Raw genomic sequence first — 21,147 nt, forward strand, 5'->3', positions numbered from 1 at the left:
AAAATATTCACTAAAATATTCACAGAAATATTCTGAAAAAACTTTCAAAGGATGATACAGAAATATTTGCAGAACTATTCATGGAAATATTCAGAAAGATATTCATGAAAGTATCCAGAAATATTCATTAAAATGTTCACATAAATAGTCCCAGAAATATTCATTGAAATATTAACAAAAAGATTCATAAAATAGTCAGAAAAATAATCATGAAAATTATTCATAGAAATATACATAGAAAATATTCATAAAATATTCATCAAAATATTAAAAATATTTGCAGAAATATTCACAAATATACCCAGAAAAATATTCATGAACATATTGAGAAATATTCATTAAAATGTTCACAGAAATATTCCCAGAAATATTCATTACAATATTAACAAAAATATTCATAAAATAGTCAGAAAAATAATCATGAAAATTATTCACAGAAATATACCCAAAAATATTAATAAAATATTCATTAAAATATTTGGAGAAATATTCACAGAAATATTCAGAAAAATATTCATGAACGTATTCAGAAATATTCATTAAAATGTTCACAGAAATAGTCATTAAAATAGTCACAAAAGATTCATAAAATAGTCAGAAAAATAATCATGAAAATTTTTCATAGAAATATACATAGAAAATATTCATAAAATATTCATAAAAATATTAAAAGTATTTGCAGAAATATTCACAGAAATATTCAGAAAAATATTCATGAAAGTATCCAGAAATATTCATTAAAATGTTCACAGAAATAGTCCCAGAAATATTCATTAAAATATTCACAAAAAGATTAATAGTCAGAAAAATAATCATGAAAATTATTCACAGAAATATACACAGAAAGTATTCATAAAATATTCATCAAAATATTACAATATTTGCAGAACTATTCCCAGAAATATTCAGAAAAATATTCATGAAAGTATTCAGAAATATTCATTAAAATGTTCACAGAAATAGTTCCAGAAATATTTATTACAATATTAACAAAAAAGATTAATAAAATAGTCAGAAAAATAATCATGAAAATTATTCATAGAAATATACATAGAATATATTCATAAAATATTCATCAAAATATTAAAAAATATTTGCAGAAATATTCCCAGAAATATTCAGAAAAATATTCATGAAAGTATCCAGAAATATTCATTAAAATGTTCACAGAAATATTCCCAGAAATATTCATTAAAATATTCACAAAAAGATTCATAAAATAGAAAAATAACCATGAAAATTATTCACAGAAAATATTCATAAAATATTCATGAACGCATTCAGAAATATTCATAAAAAGGTTCACAAAAATGTTCACAGAAATATTCCCAGAAATATTCGTTCAAATATTCACAAAAAATATTCATAAAATAGCCAGGAAAAAAATAAACATGAAAATTATTTACAGAAATATACACAGAATATATTCATTTAAATATTTTTAAAAAAATTTGCAGAAATATTCACAAACATCATAAAATGCACACTTTTCAAAATTAATCTCCTAGGAAGGAGACTCGTACACAACTCCAGTTCTATGCAGTTACCAAAGTGGCCCAAAAAGGCTGTGTGTGTGTGTGTGTATTATTACCTTTGTAACAGACGTTGTAACACAGTTATTATTGTTTGTGCATCTTGGAATAACGTGACCATTTATGTGTATTAACCATGTACACGTCTATATAAATAGAAATGTAATGTTCTTTTGTGGGATTAACAGAACTCAAAAACCACTGGACGAATTGACACCAAATTTGGACACAAGACACCTAACAACCCACTGTATGTCCTTCACTCAAAAAAATTGATTTTGTCATTTAGGAGTTGTAGTTGCTGGGATTTATAGTTCACCTACAATCAAAAAGCATTCTGAACTCCACCAGTGATGGAATTGAACCAAACTCCGCACACAGAACTTCCTTGACTAACGGAAAATACTGGAAGGGATTGGTGGGCATTGACGTTGAGTTTGGGAGTTGTAGTTCACCTTCATCCAGAGAGCACTTTGGACCCAAACAATGATGGATCTGGGCCGAACTTGGCACGGATACTCAATATGCCCAACTAGGAACACAGATGGAGTTTGGGGAAAATAGACCTTGACATTTGGGAGTTGTAGTTACTGGGATTTATAGTTCACCTACAATCAAAGAGCATTCTGAACATCACCAATGATGAAATTGAACCAAACTTGGCACACAGGACTCCCATGACTAAGAGAAAACACTAGACGGGTTTGGTAGACATTGACCTTGAATTTTTGGAGTTGTAGTTCACCTCCATCCTGAGAGCAGTGTGGACTCAAAACAATGATGGATCTGGACCAAATTTGGCACAAATACTCAGTATGCCTAAATGTGGACACTGGTGGGGTTTGGGGAAAGTAGATCTTGCCATTTGGGAGTTGTAGTTGCTGGGATTTATAGTTCACCTACAATCAAAGAGCATTCTGAACACCACCAACGATGGAATTGAACCAAACTTGGCAGACAGAACACCCATGACCAAAAGAAAATACTATTTTTTCTGATGGTCCTTGGCGACCCCCCGACACCCCCTCGCAATCCCCACAGGTTGAGAAACACTGGTGTAGTGCATCAAAAACAACAACTCTGGGAATGGGGACTTCCGCATCTTTATTATTGATTTTGGATCCAAGGGTGCCCCGGTTTTCGTGACCCTGAGCCACTCAGCATGGCATTCCCCATGTGTTTCTATGAAGAGATTTAAAAAGATGGGAAATACAATGTCTTTCTTGCTAATGGAGTCCAATGCTCCGACCTGGAACCCGATCTGGAACCCAAAGTCATGTCGTTGGCCCGTAACTGGTCTTTGCAATCATTCCACAATCCATCGGCCTTCCTTCCCAAGTTCTTCGTCTTACTTCTGCTTCTTATACTAGAAGGGAAGGGAGAAAGGAGAAGAAGGCCGTGGGTGCCACTGAAACCCCCCCCCCCCCCAAAGACCTAACCTGTGTCGTGACCAAAGGCTCACTTTCTCCATGACCCAATCGGCGTCTTCCATGGCCCGTCGAATGATCTGCTGGATCCTCTCGGGATTGTCTTCGTCCTCGTGGACGTTGAAACTCTGCATGGAATCATAGAATCCTAGAGTTGGAAGGGACCCCAAAGGTCATCTAGTCCAACCCGATTTCTTTTAGGAAGGACACCATCAAAGCCCTCCCAACAGATGGCCATCCTGATGGTTCCAAGCAAGAGGAAGACCTGTTCTTCATTAATTACCTGCCGTATCATATGTTTGTAGTGCTCCTGGATGGGTTTTTCCGGCAGCTCTCGGCAGCAACGGAGCAAATAGCGATACAACTGCAGCGGGGTCCTCACCAATTCTGCCCCAGGGAGGGGAGCCATATTCCGCTCTCCAAAGGAATAGGAAATGACAGGGTTGTATGAGCATATATATTCCATTTGTTTATATATTAGCATTTTTATTAAGGAATTATTAAGGTCAGGTTGGAGTGAGCTTCTGACCAATTTGTGTAGCTTGCTGTCGACCTTTGCAGCTCGAAAGACAGTTGCATCTGTCAAGTAGGAAATTTAGGTACGGCGTACGAGGAGGCTAATTTAACTAATTAACGACACCATAAAAATTCTTATTTTATACCATTTGTTTATATATTCGCATTTTTATTAAGGAATTATTATTATTATTATTATTATTATTATTATTATTATTTTGTTGTGTAAGGAGCAACCGCTCCTGTTGTGAGAGAATTGGCCATCTGCAAGGGTAAAGGTAATGGTTTTCCCCTGACATTAAGTCTAGTAGTGTCCGAGTCTGGGGGTTGCTGCTCATCTCCATTTCTAAGTCGAAGAGCCGGCGTTGTCCAGAGACACCTCCAGGTCATGTGGCTGGCATGACTGCATAGATCGCCCTTATCTTCTCGTCGGAGCGGTACCTATTGATCTACCCACAAGTGCATGTTTTCGAACTGCTAGGTTGGCAGAAGCTGGGGCTGACAGCAGAAGCTCACGCTGCTCCCCGGATTAAAACCTGCGACCTTTTGGTCAACAAGTTCAGCAGCCCAGTGGTTTAACCTGCTGTGCCACCGAGCCTCCTTATTTATTTATTTATTTATTATATTTATTAGAATTATTTATATTATTTATTATAATTATTATAATTATTTTTATTTATTTATTTATTATTTTTATTATATTTATTTATTTATTTATTATAATTATTTTTATTTATTCATTATATTTATTATAATTTTATTTACTTATTTGTTATATTTTTATTTATTTATTTATTATATTCATTTATTATGTTTATTTATATTTATTTATTATATTGATTTGTCATATCAATTATTAATCCATTAGGAATATTAACATGACACATATTAATGTGTCCACTTGGGGGCAGCAAAGAGACGTTTATTGAGTTAAGTCTTGGTTTAATGGAAGTAAATAGCAAAGTGGGTGCGATATTAATATGTCCACTTGGGGGCGACAAAGGGACCGCCCATTAGGGCACTGCAGGAGTCTCCCAGGAGCTCATTGGGAACCTGACTTCTACGCTGCCTGGGGATGATGGGACCTGTTGTCCAACTCATTTAAGACTTTCCCCTTAAATAAAAGGATCTAATGACACCCCCCCCCCAGTCCTCCCTTGTGAAGACACAAGGGATTAGACTTTTGCTTCCACCTTCCCAGTACTCCCCAGTCCTTCCCTTAAGCAATACATGCAATCCTTACCAAACAAGCCACTTCCCTGGGACGCATGCGCAGACAAGGGCTTCCGAAGCTGGCCGGATGGAGGCGCCTACAGGCTTCCGTAGAGGCAAAATATCAAGGTGGGTGCAATAATTAATGTGTCCACTGGATGGCGGCAAAGAACAGCATATTGGAGCAGCCTTTGCTTATTAAAGCGTAAAATAGCAAGGCGGGTGCAATAATTAATGTGTCCACTGGATGGCGGCAAAGGACAATATATTGGTTTGTAGAAGGAGGGGAATAGCAAGGTGGGTGCAATAATTAATGTGTCCACTGGATGGCAGCAAAGAACAGTATATTGGCGCAACCTTGGCTTATTGAATAGCAAAATAGCAAGGCGGGTGCAATAATTAATGTGTCCACTGGATGGCAGCAAAGGACAGTATATTGGAGCAGCCTTGGTTTATTAAAGCGCAAAATAGGAAGGCGGGTGCAATAATTAATGTGTCCACTGGATGGCAGCAAAGAACAGTATATTGGCGCAACCTTGGCTTATTGAATAGCAAAATAGCAAGGCGTGTGCAATAATTAATGTGTCCACTGGATGGCAGCAAAGAACAGAATATTGGAGCAGTCTTGGCTTCTTAAGGCGCAAAATAGCAAGGTGGTGCAATAATTATTATGTCCACTGGATGGCAGCAAAGAACGGTATATTGGAGCAGCCTTGGCTTATTAAGGCGCAAAATAGCAAGGCGGGTGCAATAATTCATGTGTCCACTGGATGGCAGCAAAGAACGGTATATTGGAGCAGCCTTGGCTTATTAAGGCGCAAAATAGCAAGGTGGGTGCAATAATTAATGTGTCCACTGGATGGCAGCAAAGAACGGTATATTGGAGCAGCCTTGGCTTATTAAGGCGCAAAATAGCAAGGTGGGTGCAATAATTAATGTGTCCACTGGATGGCAGCAAAGAACGGTATATTGGAGCAGCCTTGGCTTATTAAGGCGCAAAATAGCAAGGCGGGTGCAATAATTCATGTGTCCACTGGATGGCAGCAAAGAACGGTATATTGGAGCAGCCTTGGCTTATTAAGGCGCAAAATAGCAAGGCGGGTGCAATAATTCATGTGTCCACTGGATGGCAGCAAAGAACGGTATATTGGAGCAGCCTTGGCTTATTAAGGCGCAAAATAGCAAGGTGGGTGCAATAATTAATGTGTCCACTGGATGGCAGCAAAGAACGGTATATTGGAGCAGCCTTGGCTTATTAAGGCGCAAAATAGCAAGGCGGGTGCAATAATTCATGTGTCCACTGGATGGCAGCAAAGGACAGTATAGTGGAGCAGCCTTGGCTTATTGAGGAACAAAATATCGAGGCGGGTGCACTAATTAAAGTGTCCACTGGATGGCGGCAAAGGACAATATATTGGAGCTGTCTTGGTTTGTAGAAGGAGGGGAATAGCAAGGTGGATGCAATAATTAATGTGTCCACTGGATGGCAGCAAAGGACAAAATATTGGAGCAACCTTGGCTTATTAAGGAGCAAAATATCAAGGTGCGTGCAATAATTAATGTGTCCACTGGATGGCAGCAAAGGACAGTATATTGGAGCAGCCTTGGCTTATTAAGGGGTAAAATAGCAAGGCGGGTGCAATAATTATTATGTCCACTGGATGGCAGCAAAGGACACTATATTGGAGCAGCCTTGGCTTATTAAGGAGCAAAATATCAAGGTGCGTGCAATAATTAATGTGTCCACTGGATGGCAGCAAAGGACAGTATATTGGAGCAGCCTTGGCTTATTAAGTCGCAAAATATCACTATGGGTGAAATAATTAATGTGTCCACTGGGTGGCGGCAAAGGACAGTATATTGGAGCAGCCTTGGCTTATTAAGGCGCAAAATAGCAAGATGGCTGCAATAATTAAAGTGTCCACTGGATGGCAGCAAAGAACAGTATATTGGAGCAGCCTTGGTTTATGAAAGCGCAAAATAGCAAGGTGGATGCAATAATTTTTATGTCCACTGGATGGCGGCAAAGGACAGTATATTGGAGCAGCCTTGGCTTATTAAGGCGCAAAATAGCAAGGCGGGTGCAATAATTAATGTGTCCACTCGATGGCAGCAAAGAACAGTATATTGGAGCAGCCTTGGCTTATTAAGGTGTAAAATTGGCGGGTGCAATAATTATTATGTCCGCCGGATGGCAGCAAAGAACAGTATAGTGGAGCAGCCTTGGTTGTCGAGCAAGGTGGGTGTAATATTAATTTGTCCACCTGAGGGCAGCAAAGGACCATATTTTGGTGCTGGAGCAGATTATATTAATGGGAGGGTTGAATGAAAAGTAATGCCTCCTCCTTCGTTACTTGGGTTTGGATGGGAATATTTTAATAAACCAAACGCAGAAATAATCCTTAGAATGTGCTCTTTAATTACCACTATTCACTTTTCCACATAATCACCAGACAATTGGATACATTTCTGCCAAAGATTAACAAGTTTTCTGAAGCCGTCACGGAAGAAGTCGACACTCTGTTTCCGCAACCAGCATCTCACAGTTCTCTCAATGTCTTCATCAAAAGCATAATGATGTCCCCACAGATCTTCTTTCATTATCGGGAATGGATGGAAGCCAGATGGTGCTAAATCTGGACTGTATGAAGGATGTCGTACGGTGGTGAGATCCAGTCTCTGAAGTTTCAAGTCTGTGCGCTTTCATTTCAGACGTCAGCATCCTGGGTTCCCATCATGCACAGATCTTCCAATATCCAAGCAAAGCAATAATGTGACCCACACGTTCTTGTGAAATGCCGATTATGCTTGAAAATTCTCTCTGAGTGATACGACGATCGTCCGGAATCAATCTGTCAAACTTTTGCTTGTGAAACTCGGTGGTTGCTGTCACAGGACGTCCAACTCTTTGTCACGCAAGTCAGATGTTCCCACCTCAACATCTTTAAACTTACCTGCCCAACAACGCACAGTACTCACATCAACACAATCAACATAAAGAGCTTGTATTCTCTGAGGAATCTCCTTTGGGGTGACACCTTCAATGATTATATCTTCCTGTCTGGGAGGAAGGGGTTGGACATCTGTTGGGAGGGCTTTGGTTGTGTCTTCCTTCATGACAGAAGGAGGTTGGACTAGATGGCCTTTGGGGATCCCTCCAAATCTAGTGGAATATATACTGCCTAAGAGTTTCCTTCTTTGGAGATCTTCAAGCAGAGGCTGGATGGCCATCTCTTGAGAGGGCTTTGATTGTGTCTTTCTGCATGAGAGGCAGGTTGGACTGGATGGCCTTTGGGGTCGCTCCAAATCTAGTGGAATGTATACTATGAGAGTCCCCTTCTCTGGAGATCTTTAAGCAGAGACTCGATGGCCATCTGTTGGGAGGGCTTTGATTGTGTATTCGCATTGACTGACAGTCTGCACAGGGTTCCATACTTCGCACTTTAACAACGCAACCATTCGATGCTAAGGCTTCCCGCGAAAATGGAACTGTAGAGGAGAGTCTACTGAACAAGCCAGTACCTGCCGCATACCAGTACTGCTATCTGTTGAGGAGTTACGAAGGTGGAAGCATTACTTTTCATTCAACCCTCGTATGAACTAATACTCTTGGGTGGAGAAGTCTTGTCGAGCTACAACTTTCAGGATCCCATAGCCGTCCAAGTGGCGTTAAACTGCATTTATTTTACAGTGTAGACGCAGCCAAAGAACAGGCCTTGGGAGAATCAATTTTAAAGCAGACCTCAAGGGCCATTGAGTGTGACCCCCATTCTGCCACAAAGGAAGACACCATCCAAACCCTCCTGACAGATGGTCATCCAGCCATATGCTAGAATGATAATCCAGCGCAAGCCAGGCAGGCAGATATCATGAAAGCCTCTCCCGGAAAGAGTTAATGCCCGTGACCCAAATATGGAGGCCCGCTTTAAAGTGGTTGCAAATTGCTTTTTAATCCTCGCTCTCGAGGATTGTCTCCGAAAACATCTGTCAACGTCACCAAGAGACTGTCCACATGGAATAGAGCAACGTCCTTCAGCAACAACCATACACGGGTTTGTAGTTTCGCACACATTACGCTCTGAGGTCATATCTACCCCAAAGGGGAAAGTCGAAACCTTCCCGACAGATGGCCAACCTTTGCGTTTACCCAAAAATTCTAGAAACATAGACTGCCATATGATGCCATTACAGAATGCACTCAAACTGCATCATATGGCAGTGCAGACTCGTACAATCCAGTTCACGCATTCTGGAACAGACAGGACGGCACCATCCAAACCCTCCTGACAGATGGCCACCCAGCCTCTGATTAAAAACCTTCCAAGAAAGGGACTTCTTCAACTAATTATGATGATTCTATGACGAGAGACAATAACAGAGAATTAAGGCAGCTGCAAAAAAATTAAAAAGCCCAATCATTTCTGGACCGAAGCTGAAAAGAAGTGATTTGCCATTGAGTTTGAAGGCGCATTCCTCCTAATTATGGGATTTTTTTTTTCATTTTCCATTAAAGGCAGCACATCTGTTGGCAGCAACTCTCATTCCCCCCAAAACAACACACGTTATTTACCGAATTGCAATCATGTGCTTGTATATTCCGACCACATTCTCCCGGCATCTGCACAGACAGATCCCCTCTCTGCCACCTCCCACGAAATGCCATTTATTTTTCCCACTTGATTGCTTTGGTGGATGGACATTGAGAGAAGAAGGGAGTCTATTTGGGTCATGATCCAACCGGGGTCACAATAGGAGCTGGGATGGTGGTCCCTTTGTTAATTCATCTATACTCTGGGCTCAAAGCGGATCACAATAAAAAACATTACAACTCAAAATACACAAATATCTGTATCCTATATTATTATTATTATAAATATAAATATAAAATACTATATCCTATCCTAGACACATTATAAAAGCATGTGTGTATATGGCTAGGGTATCCACTTAATAATAATAATAATAATAATAATAATAATAATAATAATAATATAATATATCCTATCCTAGACACATTATAAAAGTATGAGTGTATATGGCTAGGGTGTCCACTTAATAATAATAATAATAATAATAATAATAATAATAATAATATAATATAGCCTATCGTAGACACATTATAAAAGTATGTGTGTATATGGCTAGGTTGTTCACTTAATAATAATAATAATAATAATAATAATAATAATAATATAATATATCCTATCCTAGACACATTATAAAAGTATGTCTGTATATGGCTAGGGTGTCCACTTAATAATAATAATAATAATAATAATAATAATAATAATAATATATCATATCCTAGACACATTATAAAAGTATGTCTGTATATGGCTAGGGTGTCCACTTAATAATAATAATAATAATTATTATTATAATATAATATATCCTATCCTAGACACATTATAAAAGTATGTGTTTATATGGTTAGGGTGTCCACTTAATAATAATAATAATAATAATAATAATAATAATAATATAATATATCCTATCCTAGACACATTATAAAAGTATGTCTGTATATGGCTAGGGTGTCCACTTAATAATAATAATAATAATAATAATAATAATAATAATAATAAACTTTATTATTATTATTATATTTATATATTATTTTATAATATAATATAATAAATTATAAAATAAATTTTATAATAAATATATTATATATATTTATACCCCGCCACCATCTCCCCAGGAGTCCCCAGTAGCACAGTGGGTTAAACTGTTGAGATTGCTGACCAAAAGGTTGCAGGTTTGAATCCGGGAAGCGGCGTGAGCTTCCACTGTCAGCCCCAGCTTCTGCCAACCTAGCAGTTCAAAAACACAGTGGCGGGAAGGTAACGGTGCTCCATGCAGTCATGCAGGCCACATGACCTTGGAGGTGTCTACGAATGATGCCGGCTCTTCAGCTTGGAGATGAGCACCACTCCACCAGAGTCGGACACAACTGGACTTAATGTTGGGGAAAACCTTTACCTTTACCTTAAATGTAATAATAATAATAATAATAATAATAATATAATAATAATAATAAAATAATAAATAAAAACCTACTTTACCTACCATGTCCCAAAGTGGACTCAGGGTGGCTTATATGAGGCCAAGCCTAACAACAACAACAACAACAACAACAACAACAACAACAATCTTTATTTATACCCCGCCACCATCTCCCCGAAGGGACTCGAGGTGGCTTACATGAGACCAAGGCCAAATAACAATTACAATAAAGAAAAACCAAAACACAAACCCAAAACACAAACAATAACTATCACATCATATTAACATAAATATTAATATAAATATTAACATAAATTAACATCACAATACATCAATATACAACAAAACACAGCAATAAAATAAAAGAAATAAAAATACAACACAAAACCAATTAAAATCGCAACATTTAAGACAAAGAGATCAATCTCAAAAGGCAGGGCCAATTCCAATAGATTATAAATTAAAACACTGGGTGAGACAGGAAGTTTAATGTGTCTGGACAGAGGATCCGGGGGATGAGTAAGAAATGATAGAATAAAGTGCTTGCGAGTGCATTTGCAGGACTTGGTCAGTTCAGGGAATTATTGTTCATTCTTTCATTGAAGGCACACTGGAACAGCCAAGTTTTCAAGCTCTTCCTGAAGATTGCCAGGGTGTGGTTTGCCTAATATCTCTTGGGAGCAAGTTCCAGAGCCGGGGAGCCACCACAGAGAAGGCCCTCTCCCTCGTCCTCACATGTTGCACCTGCAATGGAGGCGGGAGTGAGAGAAGGGCCTCTCCGGAGGATTGAAGAGATCGTGTAGGTTTGTAAACAGAAATACGTTTCCTCCACCACAGACATCCCAGGGTTCCTTTCTCTCTCCATTGGTGTGGAATTTGCATGACCCCCGCCCACTGCCTCTCCCTTAATGAACCCTTTCCTATTCTTTTCTATGGCACACAGCAAACAGAGGAATTGTCAAAGGCTTTCATGGCTGGAATCACTAAGTTGTTGTAGGTTTTTCAGGCCATGTGCTAGAAGCATTCTCTCCTGATGTTTCGCCTGCATCTGTGGCAAGCATCCTCAGAGGTTGTGAGGTCTGTTGAAAACTAGGAAAATTTGGTTTATATATCTGTGGAATGTGTGCTGAACAGCCCTCACAGTCAGGATGGTCCATCAAGTTTCGGAACATTTCATTTATCCACATATTTCGGGGGAATTTCCAAAGTTTTTATAAGCAACATTTAAAAAAAACTACAAGAACAATCTCCTTGAATTTTCTACACAATGACACAAAATAACAGAGGATCATTCCCCCCAAGTTTCAGAAAAAATCATACATTGACCAATTTTAGGGATTTTTTTGTTGAGAGGTGATTAGCTGTCCCGGATTGTTTCATGTCTGGAGTTCCCCTGTGTTTGAGTGTTGTTCTTTATTTACTGTTATAATTTTAGAGTTTTTAATACTGGTAGCCAGATTTTGTTCATTTTCATGGTTTCCTCCTTTCTGTTGAAATTGTCCATGTGCTTGTGGATTTCAATGGCTTCTCTGTGTAGCCTGACATGGTGGTTGTGAGAGTGGTCCAGCATTTCTGTATTCTCAATTAATATGCTGTGTCCAGGATGGTTCATCAGGTGCTCTGCTATGGCTGACTTCTCTGGTTGAAGTAGTCTGGGAACATGAACATCCGTTGACCCGCGGATATGGGGGCTCAATGGATTTCCGTATCCGCGGTTCCACGGAAAGCGGTTTCGGCCTTCCTGGGAAGCTGTAAGAGCATCTCGGGCGAGCCAGCCGTGATCTGTGGCCCGAGAAAGGAAAAGTTTATGTTAGGGAGTGTTAGAGGCAAGAAAGAGATACAATGTATCACTATGAGGAGGAAAATTTTGCAATCAAAGGATACTTTTATTGAGGGATTTGTTACAATATTAGGGTAAGGGAGAAAAGAAAGCAGAAAAGTGACTTTCAGTTGAAGCTGCTGCTGTGGCCACCGTCCCTTCGATGTTGGCCCACCCAGATGTCCTGGAACTGCGGAACTCCCTGCTGTGGTTCAAATCAGGCTGAAGGCAGAGGTTTGCGCGTTCGTCAAACTTGAAAAGATTTCCCCCAGGCACTAACAAGCCACACCAAAAACTGCCAGGCCATCAAATACTTTTCAAGATGGGCAATTGAAACATTCAAACCGACCTCCAACAGACAAGAGTTCTTTCTCCCACCCTGGACATCATTCCACAGATATATAAACCCAATTTTCCTAGTTCTAACAGACCTCACAACCTCTGAGGATGCTTGCCATAGATGCAGGTGAAATGTCAGGAGAGAATGCTTCTAGAGCATAGCCAGACAGCCCAAAAAACCTACAACAAAACAGAGGAATTGATCAGCAACTGAGAGGTTTGGGGACAATTCACCATGATTTATAGGAGTTGTAGGTACTGGGATGTATAGTTCACCTGCAATCTAAGAGCACTGTGAACTCCACCAGCAATGGAATTGGACCAAACTTGGCACACAGAGCCCCATAACCAGCAAAAAATACTGGTGGTCTTGGGGGGGGGGGGAATTCACCTTGATTTGGGGGAGTTGTAGTTCACCTACATCCAGAGAGCACTGTGAACCCAAACACCGCTAGATCTGGACCAAACTTGGCATGCATGCCTGATATTGTTGATATTTGATTATTGGAGGGGGTTTTTTTTGGGGGGGGGGAATGACCTTTCTTTCCGGGAGTTGTTGTTCACCCACAACCAGAGAAAGAGTGACCCCCACCGATGATTGACGAGGAACAAACTTGGCACACAGACCTGATATGCCAAAAAATTGACAATTATACAATAATGAAGCAGTATATAATTTTATATTATCAGTAGTGATTATATTTTATGTATTAGCTTGATTGAAATACATTATTATTATATTATTACTATATTATGTTAATATATTACTATTATATTATTATATAAATATATATAATATAAAATATATAATAATATATAATAGAATAGCAATATTTTAATATAATATATTATATTATTATTATATATATTTATTATTATATATATTTATATAATAATATAACATATTATATTATATATATATAATATAAAATATATATAATAATATATAAAACATCTTGGGAAAACTACAACTCCCATTCCTCCTCCGAAAGGCCTCCTCACTGAGGTCCCTCGCCTTGCCTAGGCTTTGACCCCGCCCCCTGCTCCTCCCCATAGGCTAAGCCCCGCCCCCTCGGCTTCCTGCGCGTGACAGAGCCCTCCGCTTGACCCAACGGTTCCTGCTTCACGCTGTCCTTGCATTACCCCGCCTCCGTGACCGCCATTGGCTGCCTTGGCTGTCCATCTAAGCACCGCCCCGCCCACTAGAAAGACCTCCCGACTCCGCCTCCTTCCAAGGAGTTCCCCTTTCCATTCGTGAGCTAGTCCCGCCTCCTCCTACTCTTCCTCCTCCGCTATTGGCTCATCTTAATTCGACTGACAGCTCCTCTATAAACTAGATCAGTTCCCCTCTATGGATGTGTGTCAGAGGAGTTTTAAAAAAATCCCTCTGGGCCCTTATTGGTTTCCCTAAAGGCGTCGCGCAGCCTCATTGGCCTAGGGACGTGTCAATCCGAGGCGGGACTAATAACCATATCTGAGGCCTTTTTGGATCCTCCAGGTCATTATTGGTCTCCTTACAGGCGTCGCGCAACCTCATTGGTCCTCGAATGTGTCAATCCAAGGCGGGACTAATAATATTGGACTCCCAATATCTAGGTGAAGGTTGCGTGAGGTGACAAGGAAAAGAGGCGGGAAGATGTTCGGAGGCGCCTGATTGGCGAAGAGGCGGAGACGAGTTTCCCAATTGGGCGTGGCCTCAGAGGAGGAGTGTGCCTATTGGTTGGAAAGGGCGCGCGCGCGGAGGGGGGGCTGTTGAGCGACGGGAGCGCGCATTCGGCGTGTGTGCGCCTCTGAGAGTGCGCGAGGGCGCACGCATGCGCGCTCCCCGGGTGCTCTTTCACTCTGGGGCTCCTGTGAGGAGAAGGAGAAGGAGGAGGAAGGAGGCGGCGAGGGCGAGTGGCGGCCGGTCGGGCGGCCTGAGGGGACGGAGGGGCGGCGGAGGAAGGCGAGGAGGAGGAGCCGGGGGGGCGAAGAGAGGCCTGAGGGAGCCCCCTCGCCCGGCCTCTGCCCTCAGGAAAGGCCCCGGCGTAGCTCCCGCCTCCCCGGCCCGCCGAGCGCCCCCTATTGGCCAGCCGCACTCGCCCAGGCCCCGCCTCATTGGGTCAGGCTGCTGTCAGGCCAAAGGTAGGCCCTTGCCTTGACCTTCCCTGCCTCCCCTTCTCAGGCACCATCAAGACCACCTCCGCCACCCAGATTGTTACCTTTTCCCTCATCCCATTCCCCATCTCACCTCCTCCTCCTCCTCTTCTCCTTTCTGCATCCCTCAGCTCCCTCTTCTCTCCACTTTGCTCCTCACCTCTTTCCATTTTCACCATCTTTCTCCTTGCACTCTCCTTTTCCTCTTCTTTTCCTGCTTCTTGCAGCTCTCCCTTCCCTTTACAATATTCCCCTCTTGCAATATAAATACACATATTCTTCCATTGCTCGTTTTCTCCTGCTTTCCTTCCCTAGATCTCCTTTTCTTGTCTCCCTTTCCTCTCCTTTTTCTGCTTCTTGCAGCTCTCCCTTCCGTTTACAATATTTTCCTCTTGTAATATAAATACATAATTTTCCTACATTGCTCGTTTTCTGCTGCTTTCCTTCCCTAGATCTCCTTTTCTTGTCTCCCTTTCCTCCCCTTTTTCTGCTTCTTGCAGCTCTCCCTTCCCTTTACAATATTTTCCACTTGTAATATAAATACATAATTTTCCTACATTGCTCGTTTTCTCCTGCTTTCCTTCCCTAGATCTCCTCCCTTTCTTATTTCTCTCCCCCACTTATTTTCTTCTTCTTGCACATTTTTATCTCTTTTTCCCCACCTCTGTTTCCTCTTGCGCTCTTCTCACAAGCTTTGAAAAATAAAATATAATAATAATAATAATTGTTTTGCTCCATTGCTCATTTTCTCCTGCTTTCCTCCCCCAGATCTCCTCCCTTTCTTGTCTCCCTTTCCTCTCCTTTTTCTACTTCTTGCAGTTCTCCCTTCCCTTTACAATATTCTCCTCTTAAAATATAAATACACATATTCTTCCATTGCTCGTTTTCCCCTGCTTTCCTTCCCTAGATCTCCTCCCTTTCTTATCTCTCCCACTTTTTTCCTTCTTGCACATTTTTATCTCCATTTCTCCCTCTTGCGCTCTTCTCATAGAAAAAGAATATATAATACAATATTGTTTTGCTCTGTTGCTCATTTTCTCCTGATTTCCTGCCCTAGATCCCCTCCCTTTCTTATCTCCCACTTATTTTCTTCTTCTTCTACATTTTTATTTCTTTCTCTCCATCTAGGTTTCTCCCTCTTCTCACAGCCTTTGAAAAATAATATATAATACAATATTGTTTTACTCCATTGCTCATTTTCTCCTGATTTCCTCCCCTAGAACCCCTCCCTTTCTTATCTCTCCCTCCCACTTATTTTCTTCTTCTTGCACATTTTATCACTTTCTCCTCTTCTCTGTTTTCTCCCACTTGCGCTCTTCTCACAGCCTTTGAAAAATAATATATAACACAATATTGTTTTGCTCCATTGCTCATATTTTCTCCTGATTTTCTCCCCTAGATCTTTTTATATCTCTCTCCCACGTACTTTCTTCTTGCACATTTTTTATCGCTTTCTTCCTGTCACATTCTCTTTCTTGGTTTCTCCCTCATGCAGTCTTCTCACAGGCTTTGAAAAATAATATACAATATTGTTTTGCTCCATTGCTCATTTTCTCCAGATTTCCTCCCCTAGATCCCTTCCCTATCTCCCATTTATTTTCTTCTTCTTCCAGATTTTTATCGCTTTCTCCCCGTCTTGGTTTTTCCCTCTTCTCATAGAAAAATAATATATAATACAATATTGTTTTGCTCCATTGCTCATTTTCTCCTGATTTCCTCCCCTAGATCGCCTCTCTTTCTTATCTCCCTCTCCCACTTATTTCTTTTTTCCACATTTCATCACTTTCTCCCTCTTGCACTCTTCTCACAGGCTTAGAAAAAGAATATATAATATAATATATTGTTTTGTCCCATTGCTCATTTTCACTTGCTTTTCCTCCTGCATTCTCTCCTCCTTTTAAGTACTCTTTCATTTCACTCCTCTCAAGTTCCTCTCCTCAGTTCTTTTTCTTCTTACATGCTTTTTTTTGGGCAGGATTTTCCTCTCCTTTAAAAAAACTTTTTTCCGCATCCCTGAATGCATTGCATCCTTCATTTCCCTTTCATGCTCTTTCCATAACTTAGACATTCTTTGCTTCGTAAAATCTCCGAGAAGCATCTCCTCAAGTATTTTCTTCCCTCTTTTCATGCATTTTAATTGTTTCCCATTTATAAAATTGTTTCCTTCTTCTGTTTTTGCATTTTCCATCTAGTTCTGTTTGTAGTTTTTCATCTCTTTTGCATTGTCTCTGTTTCCCCCAGTTTACTCCCTTTATATTCTGTGACTTTTGGTTTCTCATTTCTGTTTTTTTTGTCGCCTGATCACATTCTAAATTAACATAATTTCTTTTTGTACTTGTTTCCCTCTATGTTCCTTTTTCCTCCCGTTTCTTTGGTCCTCTGTTAGGTTTTTAAAAGATTATTTCTGTGAACTGATTGCTTCTTATCCACATTCCTTTTTTGTACTTCATTCTTCTGTTCACATTACTTGACTATCCTGTTTCTTTCAGCTCCATCATTTTCCGTAATTTTTCTCAGTCACCCAGTGTTATCTGCTTTCATCTTTGGTTTTAAGTTATTTCATTTCTGCCCTTCTAAATATTCCTGCAACCCGCTTACTCCTTGCCCTCAGTAACTTGTATTGCCCGACTTCTCACCTCCCACACACTACTTTTTAAAAGAAGTATTTCCTGTCAGTCTTATTCTGTTTTACTTGCTCCTCTTTTCCAGTTTCTTTCTTTCTTTCTTCCCATTGATCTGGTCTTTTCTCATATTCTTCTTTCTGTCCTTTTTGGACATATCCTCTCCCCCACTGACTTAACATTCTTTGCTTTCATTAGTCACTTTCTATTCCCTTCCACGGGAAATTGCTTACATCCATCCAAGCTTAATATTAAAGGTGAATGGATGTATACACAGCACAGAGTGGAGAAGACTTGTAGAAGCCCTTAAGGGACCTTCTTGCACATTTTGAAAAGATAAATGAAAAGAATGTGGGAATGGAAGGGGTGGAGTTGTCAGTATTCCTAACATTTTCTAGGGGGGTGCATTCACATCCTTTTTCTAGGGGGGACGGGGACTGACTTGAATTCAAGACTGGCACAGAAAAAGCAGAAAGATGGCATTCTAGTACCAACTACATCAGCCATCTTGGGGGGAAGGGGAATTTATTGCATGCTCACACTCACACACGCAGAAGCCTCCATTTTTAGTGACTTAATGAAGACGTAAAAGACCTGTTGAGCTCCATGTTTGCAAAGGTGGGCAACTTGCTTGTGAAAGTGTAGCAGACCTTCATTTTTGTGGCCAAATGACAGCTTGACCCAGTTGTTCTCCAACCAGAGGGCATCATCTTGAATGTCTCTGTGTAGTGCCACAGCCGGCGCAAAAATGATGGCGGCTTACAATGGCGGTACATCCGCCGCCGCAGCAGGTCACCACCACCACCATCACCACCACCTCGCCCACCTCCCTCCTCCTCATCTCCATCACCACCACCATTCCCAGCACCACTTGCACCCAGGCTCTGCGGCTGCAGTGCATCCTGTGCAGCAACATGCTTCCTCAGCGGCTGCAGCGGCCGCTGCGGCTGCGGCGGCTGCAGCCATGTTAAATCCAGGCCAGCAGCAGCCATATTTCCCGTCACCGGCACCAGGTCAGGCTCCTGGGCCAGCTGCAGCAGCCCCAGCTCAGGTACAAGCTGCAGCAGCGGCTGCAGTTAAAGCGCATCATCATCAGCACACGCATCACCCGCAGCAGCAACTGGATATTGAGCCAGACCGGCCTATTGGATATGGAGCCTTTGGTGTCGTCTGGTGAGTATAGATGTCTCTGGTGGCTTCCAAGCTATAGTGCGTTCATGTTGCCATTGGATTTGCATGTTACTTTCCCCACAGTTTCTTGTACAGTTCTCTGGTGTGTGAGGTCTTAGGAAGACCTCATCCACTAGAGTAAGCAATTTTAGTGGAATGTAAGTAGCACAAGTGAAACACTTTTGTTCTCATATGTTGGCATGTATTTTGCCGTATTTTCCTCTTATTTGTGTCTCAAAGTCTTTTAACGCTAAGATAGTTTCCCAGCTTCTGTAAGGTAGTTTCCCAGCTTCTATGTCGTATTACTTGAATCCGAGGATGCACCCCTGTCAATAAGAGCCTGGTGGTTGGCATTTAAATAATGTCACAAGATCAGAGTTTTTAGTTTAGGATCTGGTTTGATTCATCACTTAGCTCAGGATGAGTATATAAGCCGTTGGTTTAAGATTGGTTCTATAAAGCCTACTCCATTGGCCTTTCCGCATCCTTCCTAATTCATTTGGGTTTTGACACGGCCCTCAAATCAAACAAAGACTATGGGACATTGCCTTTTTTGAGTTGTGCTCTCACTCTTATGTATCGTTCTCCCCTAGTGCCCTGTCCATACATTATGTTGGGTATTTCCATGCAGCAAACTATCTAAAGAACTTGACTGTGGCCAAATACCGCTGGCTATTTTCCAAGGCAAGGTGCAATGTGCTCCCATCTGAATTGCTGCGTGGGAGATTTACCGGTACCCCATATAATGAAAGACTCTGCCCATGAAACAAACAGGAAGTAGAATGCATCTACCACATTCTACTGTCATGCAATTTCTTTGAACAGGCCCGAGCACATATAATCAACCCCCTTCTAAGAAACTTACCAGCAAGTCCAGTGAAATTTTATGTGAAGTTTCTACTTGGTGACAACCTTCCCCACGTGACCTTGGCGGTTGGCAAGTTTCTTTCTGAGACAGGCAGACAGTTCCCAATTTTAGACATAGGCTGAAACACTTCTTGTAGTCTTTTACCTATGTTTTTAGCCAACATGTGTTTTAAGCAGTTTTTAACTGTTCTTAATCTCATTACCTGCATACTTTGTACACCTAGGGTGCAATAAGGGTGTTTGGACCATAATAAAATGTTGTTGTTGTCTTAAAGTATACCTGAGGAATAGTTTTTGTAGGCAGAGAAATTCATGGTTTTTGAACCCAGTAAATTTGGATTTGTTGTTTAACCCCCACCCCATTTTTACCGTTTTGTCATATACTCCAACTTATTTTTCCATCTTGAGGGCAAGAAATACTCTTTATACTCGTAAGTTTGAATAAAAAAGCAATCCAAAAACCTAGGTGGGACAATTTAAGTACTGTACCTGAACTCTTATATTAAAACTCCTTTTCTGAGAAGAGTGGCAAAAGGCAAGAGCTTTGTCCCTCTCAGGAGAATCTAAAAGAAGCATTGACCCTCTCGACTCTTTTTGCCACGTTGCCATTTCTGGACTTTTTGAATACCTGGACAAGAAGATGGCCCTCTGAGGCGGTGTTCCCTTCTGAATGGAATGGCCCTTGACTTATCCATGGGGGACATCAAAATCCATAATTTTGTCCCTAAAACCAGCCCACGACATATACATGTACATATACGGTGTTTTTTGGTGCTTTTATGCCTTTGAAGCTTCTACTATGTATTCCTTTGCAATATGAAGCTTTCTCGCCCAAATTTTCTCGCGTCGATACTTTAAAGTGAGTCTCGATGACTCCTGTGGGACTTCTTCCAAGGTACATGTGAATAGGATTGCAGGCTGAGCAAGTTGAATTACTGTATATACTTGAGTATAAGCTGAGTCTTTCAGTCCTTTTTTAGGCTGAAAATGCTCCCCTCAGCTTATACTCGAGTCAAAGTTATTTATCATTGTACTCTGTTATTATTTTTATACATTTATTATTTTACTTCATTTATTATTATTTTATTGTTGTTATTACATTTATTATTTTACTATATTATTACTGTTATTACATTTCCATTATTTTACTCTATTATTATTATTATTATTATTATTATTACATTTACTATTTTACTCTCTTTATTATTGGAAGGATAGGTAAGCACATTTACATTAAAGGAGGTTAGAATAATGGTTTAACCAGAGTTGGACAGTCTTATCTTAAATTACAGTTTTATGTAAATATTCAATACGCTTTCCCAGTTTTTTGTAGTAAGATTGAGTGCTTTGGCTTATATTCGGGTCGGCTTATACTCGAGTACATATAGTATGTCTGATGTCCTTACTTTGAGACTACAGCAGCATGGTTATAGTTTTCCCAAAACATTCTGCAGCTATTGCTATGATTTCCTTTTCTTTTTACCTCTTCGTTGGTCAACCCT

The 21,147-nt window shown here is 40.5% G+C and overlaps 2 protein-coding genes across 3 annotated transcripts in view; one reads left to right on the plus strand and one right to left on the minus strand.

The window, feature by feature from the left end:
• Window positions 1-2,619: 2,619 nt before the first annotated feature.
• Window positions 2,620-4,808, minus strand: LYRM9 (LYR motif containing 9). Its single transcript, XM_060757736.2, has 4 exons — window positions 4,719-4,808; window positions 3,243-3,376; window positions 2,995-3,087; window positions 2,620-2,898 (listed from the first exon to the last, which is right to left on the minus strand). The coding sequence occupies exons 2-4, from the start codon at window positions 3,366-3,368 to the stop codon at window positions 2,881-2,883; spliced, it is 237 nt and encodes a 78-aa protein (XP_060613719.1). The 5' UTR covers window positions 3,369-3,376; window positions 4,719-4,808; the 3' UTR covers window positions 2,620-2,880.
• Window positions 4,809-14,624: 9,816 nt separating this feature from the next.
• The window catches only part of NLK (nemo like kinase), a 116,949-nt gene continuing 110,426 nt past the window's right edge, over window positions 14,625-21,147 (plus strand). For both annotated transcript variants that reach the window (XM_060756972.2, XM_060756970.2), the window contains exon 1: window positions 14,625-18,781. In XM_060756972.2, the coding sequence (XP_060612955.2) occupies window positions 18,324-18,781 (458 nt within the window). In that variant the 5' untranslated portion in view covers window positions 14,625-18,323. The remainder of the gene's footprint in view (window positions 18,782-21,147) is intronic.

Source organism: Anolis sagrei, chromosome 11, assembly GCF_037176765.1.
Source record: "Anolis sagrei isolate rAnoSag1 chromosome 11, rAnoSag1.mat, whole genome shotgun sequence".
In the NCBI taxonomy this organism is placed as follows: Eukaryota; Metazoa; Chordata; class Lepidosauria; order Squamata; family Dactyloidae; genus Anolis; species Anolis sagrei.

Bases quoted from the DNA above. Each gene is read 5' to 3' on its own strand.
- LYRM9 (XM_060757736.2), bottom strand. From the start codon at position 3,368: ATGGCTCCCCTCCCTGGGGCAGAATTGGTGAGGACCCCGCTGCAGTTG. The intron at 3,088-3,242 runs GTAATTAATGAA...GATTCCATGCAG, and splicing joins ACAAACATATGATACGGCAG to AGTTTCAACGTCCACGAGGA.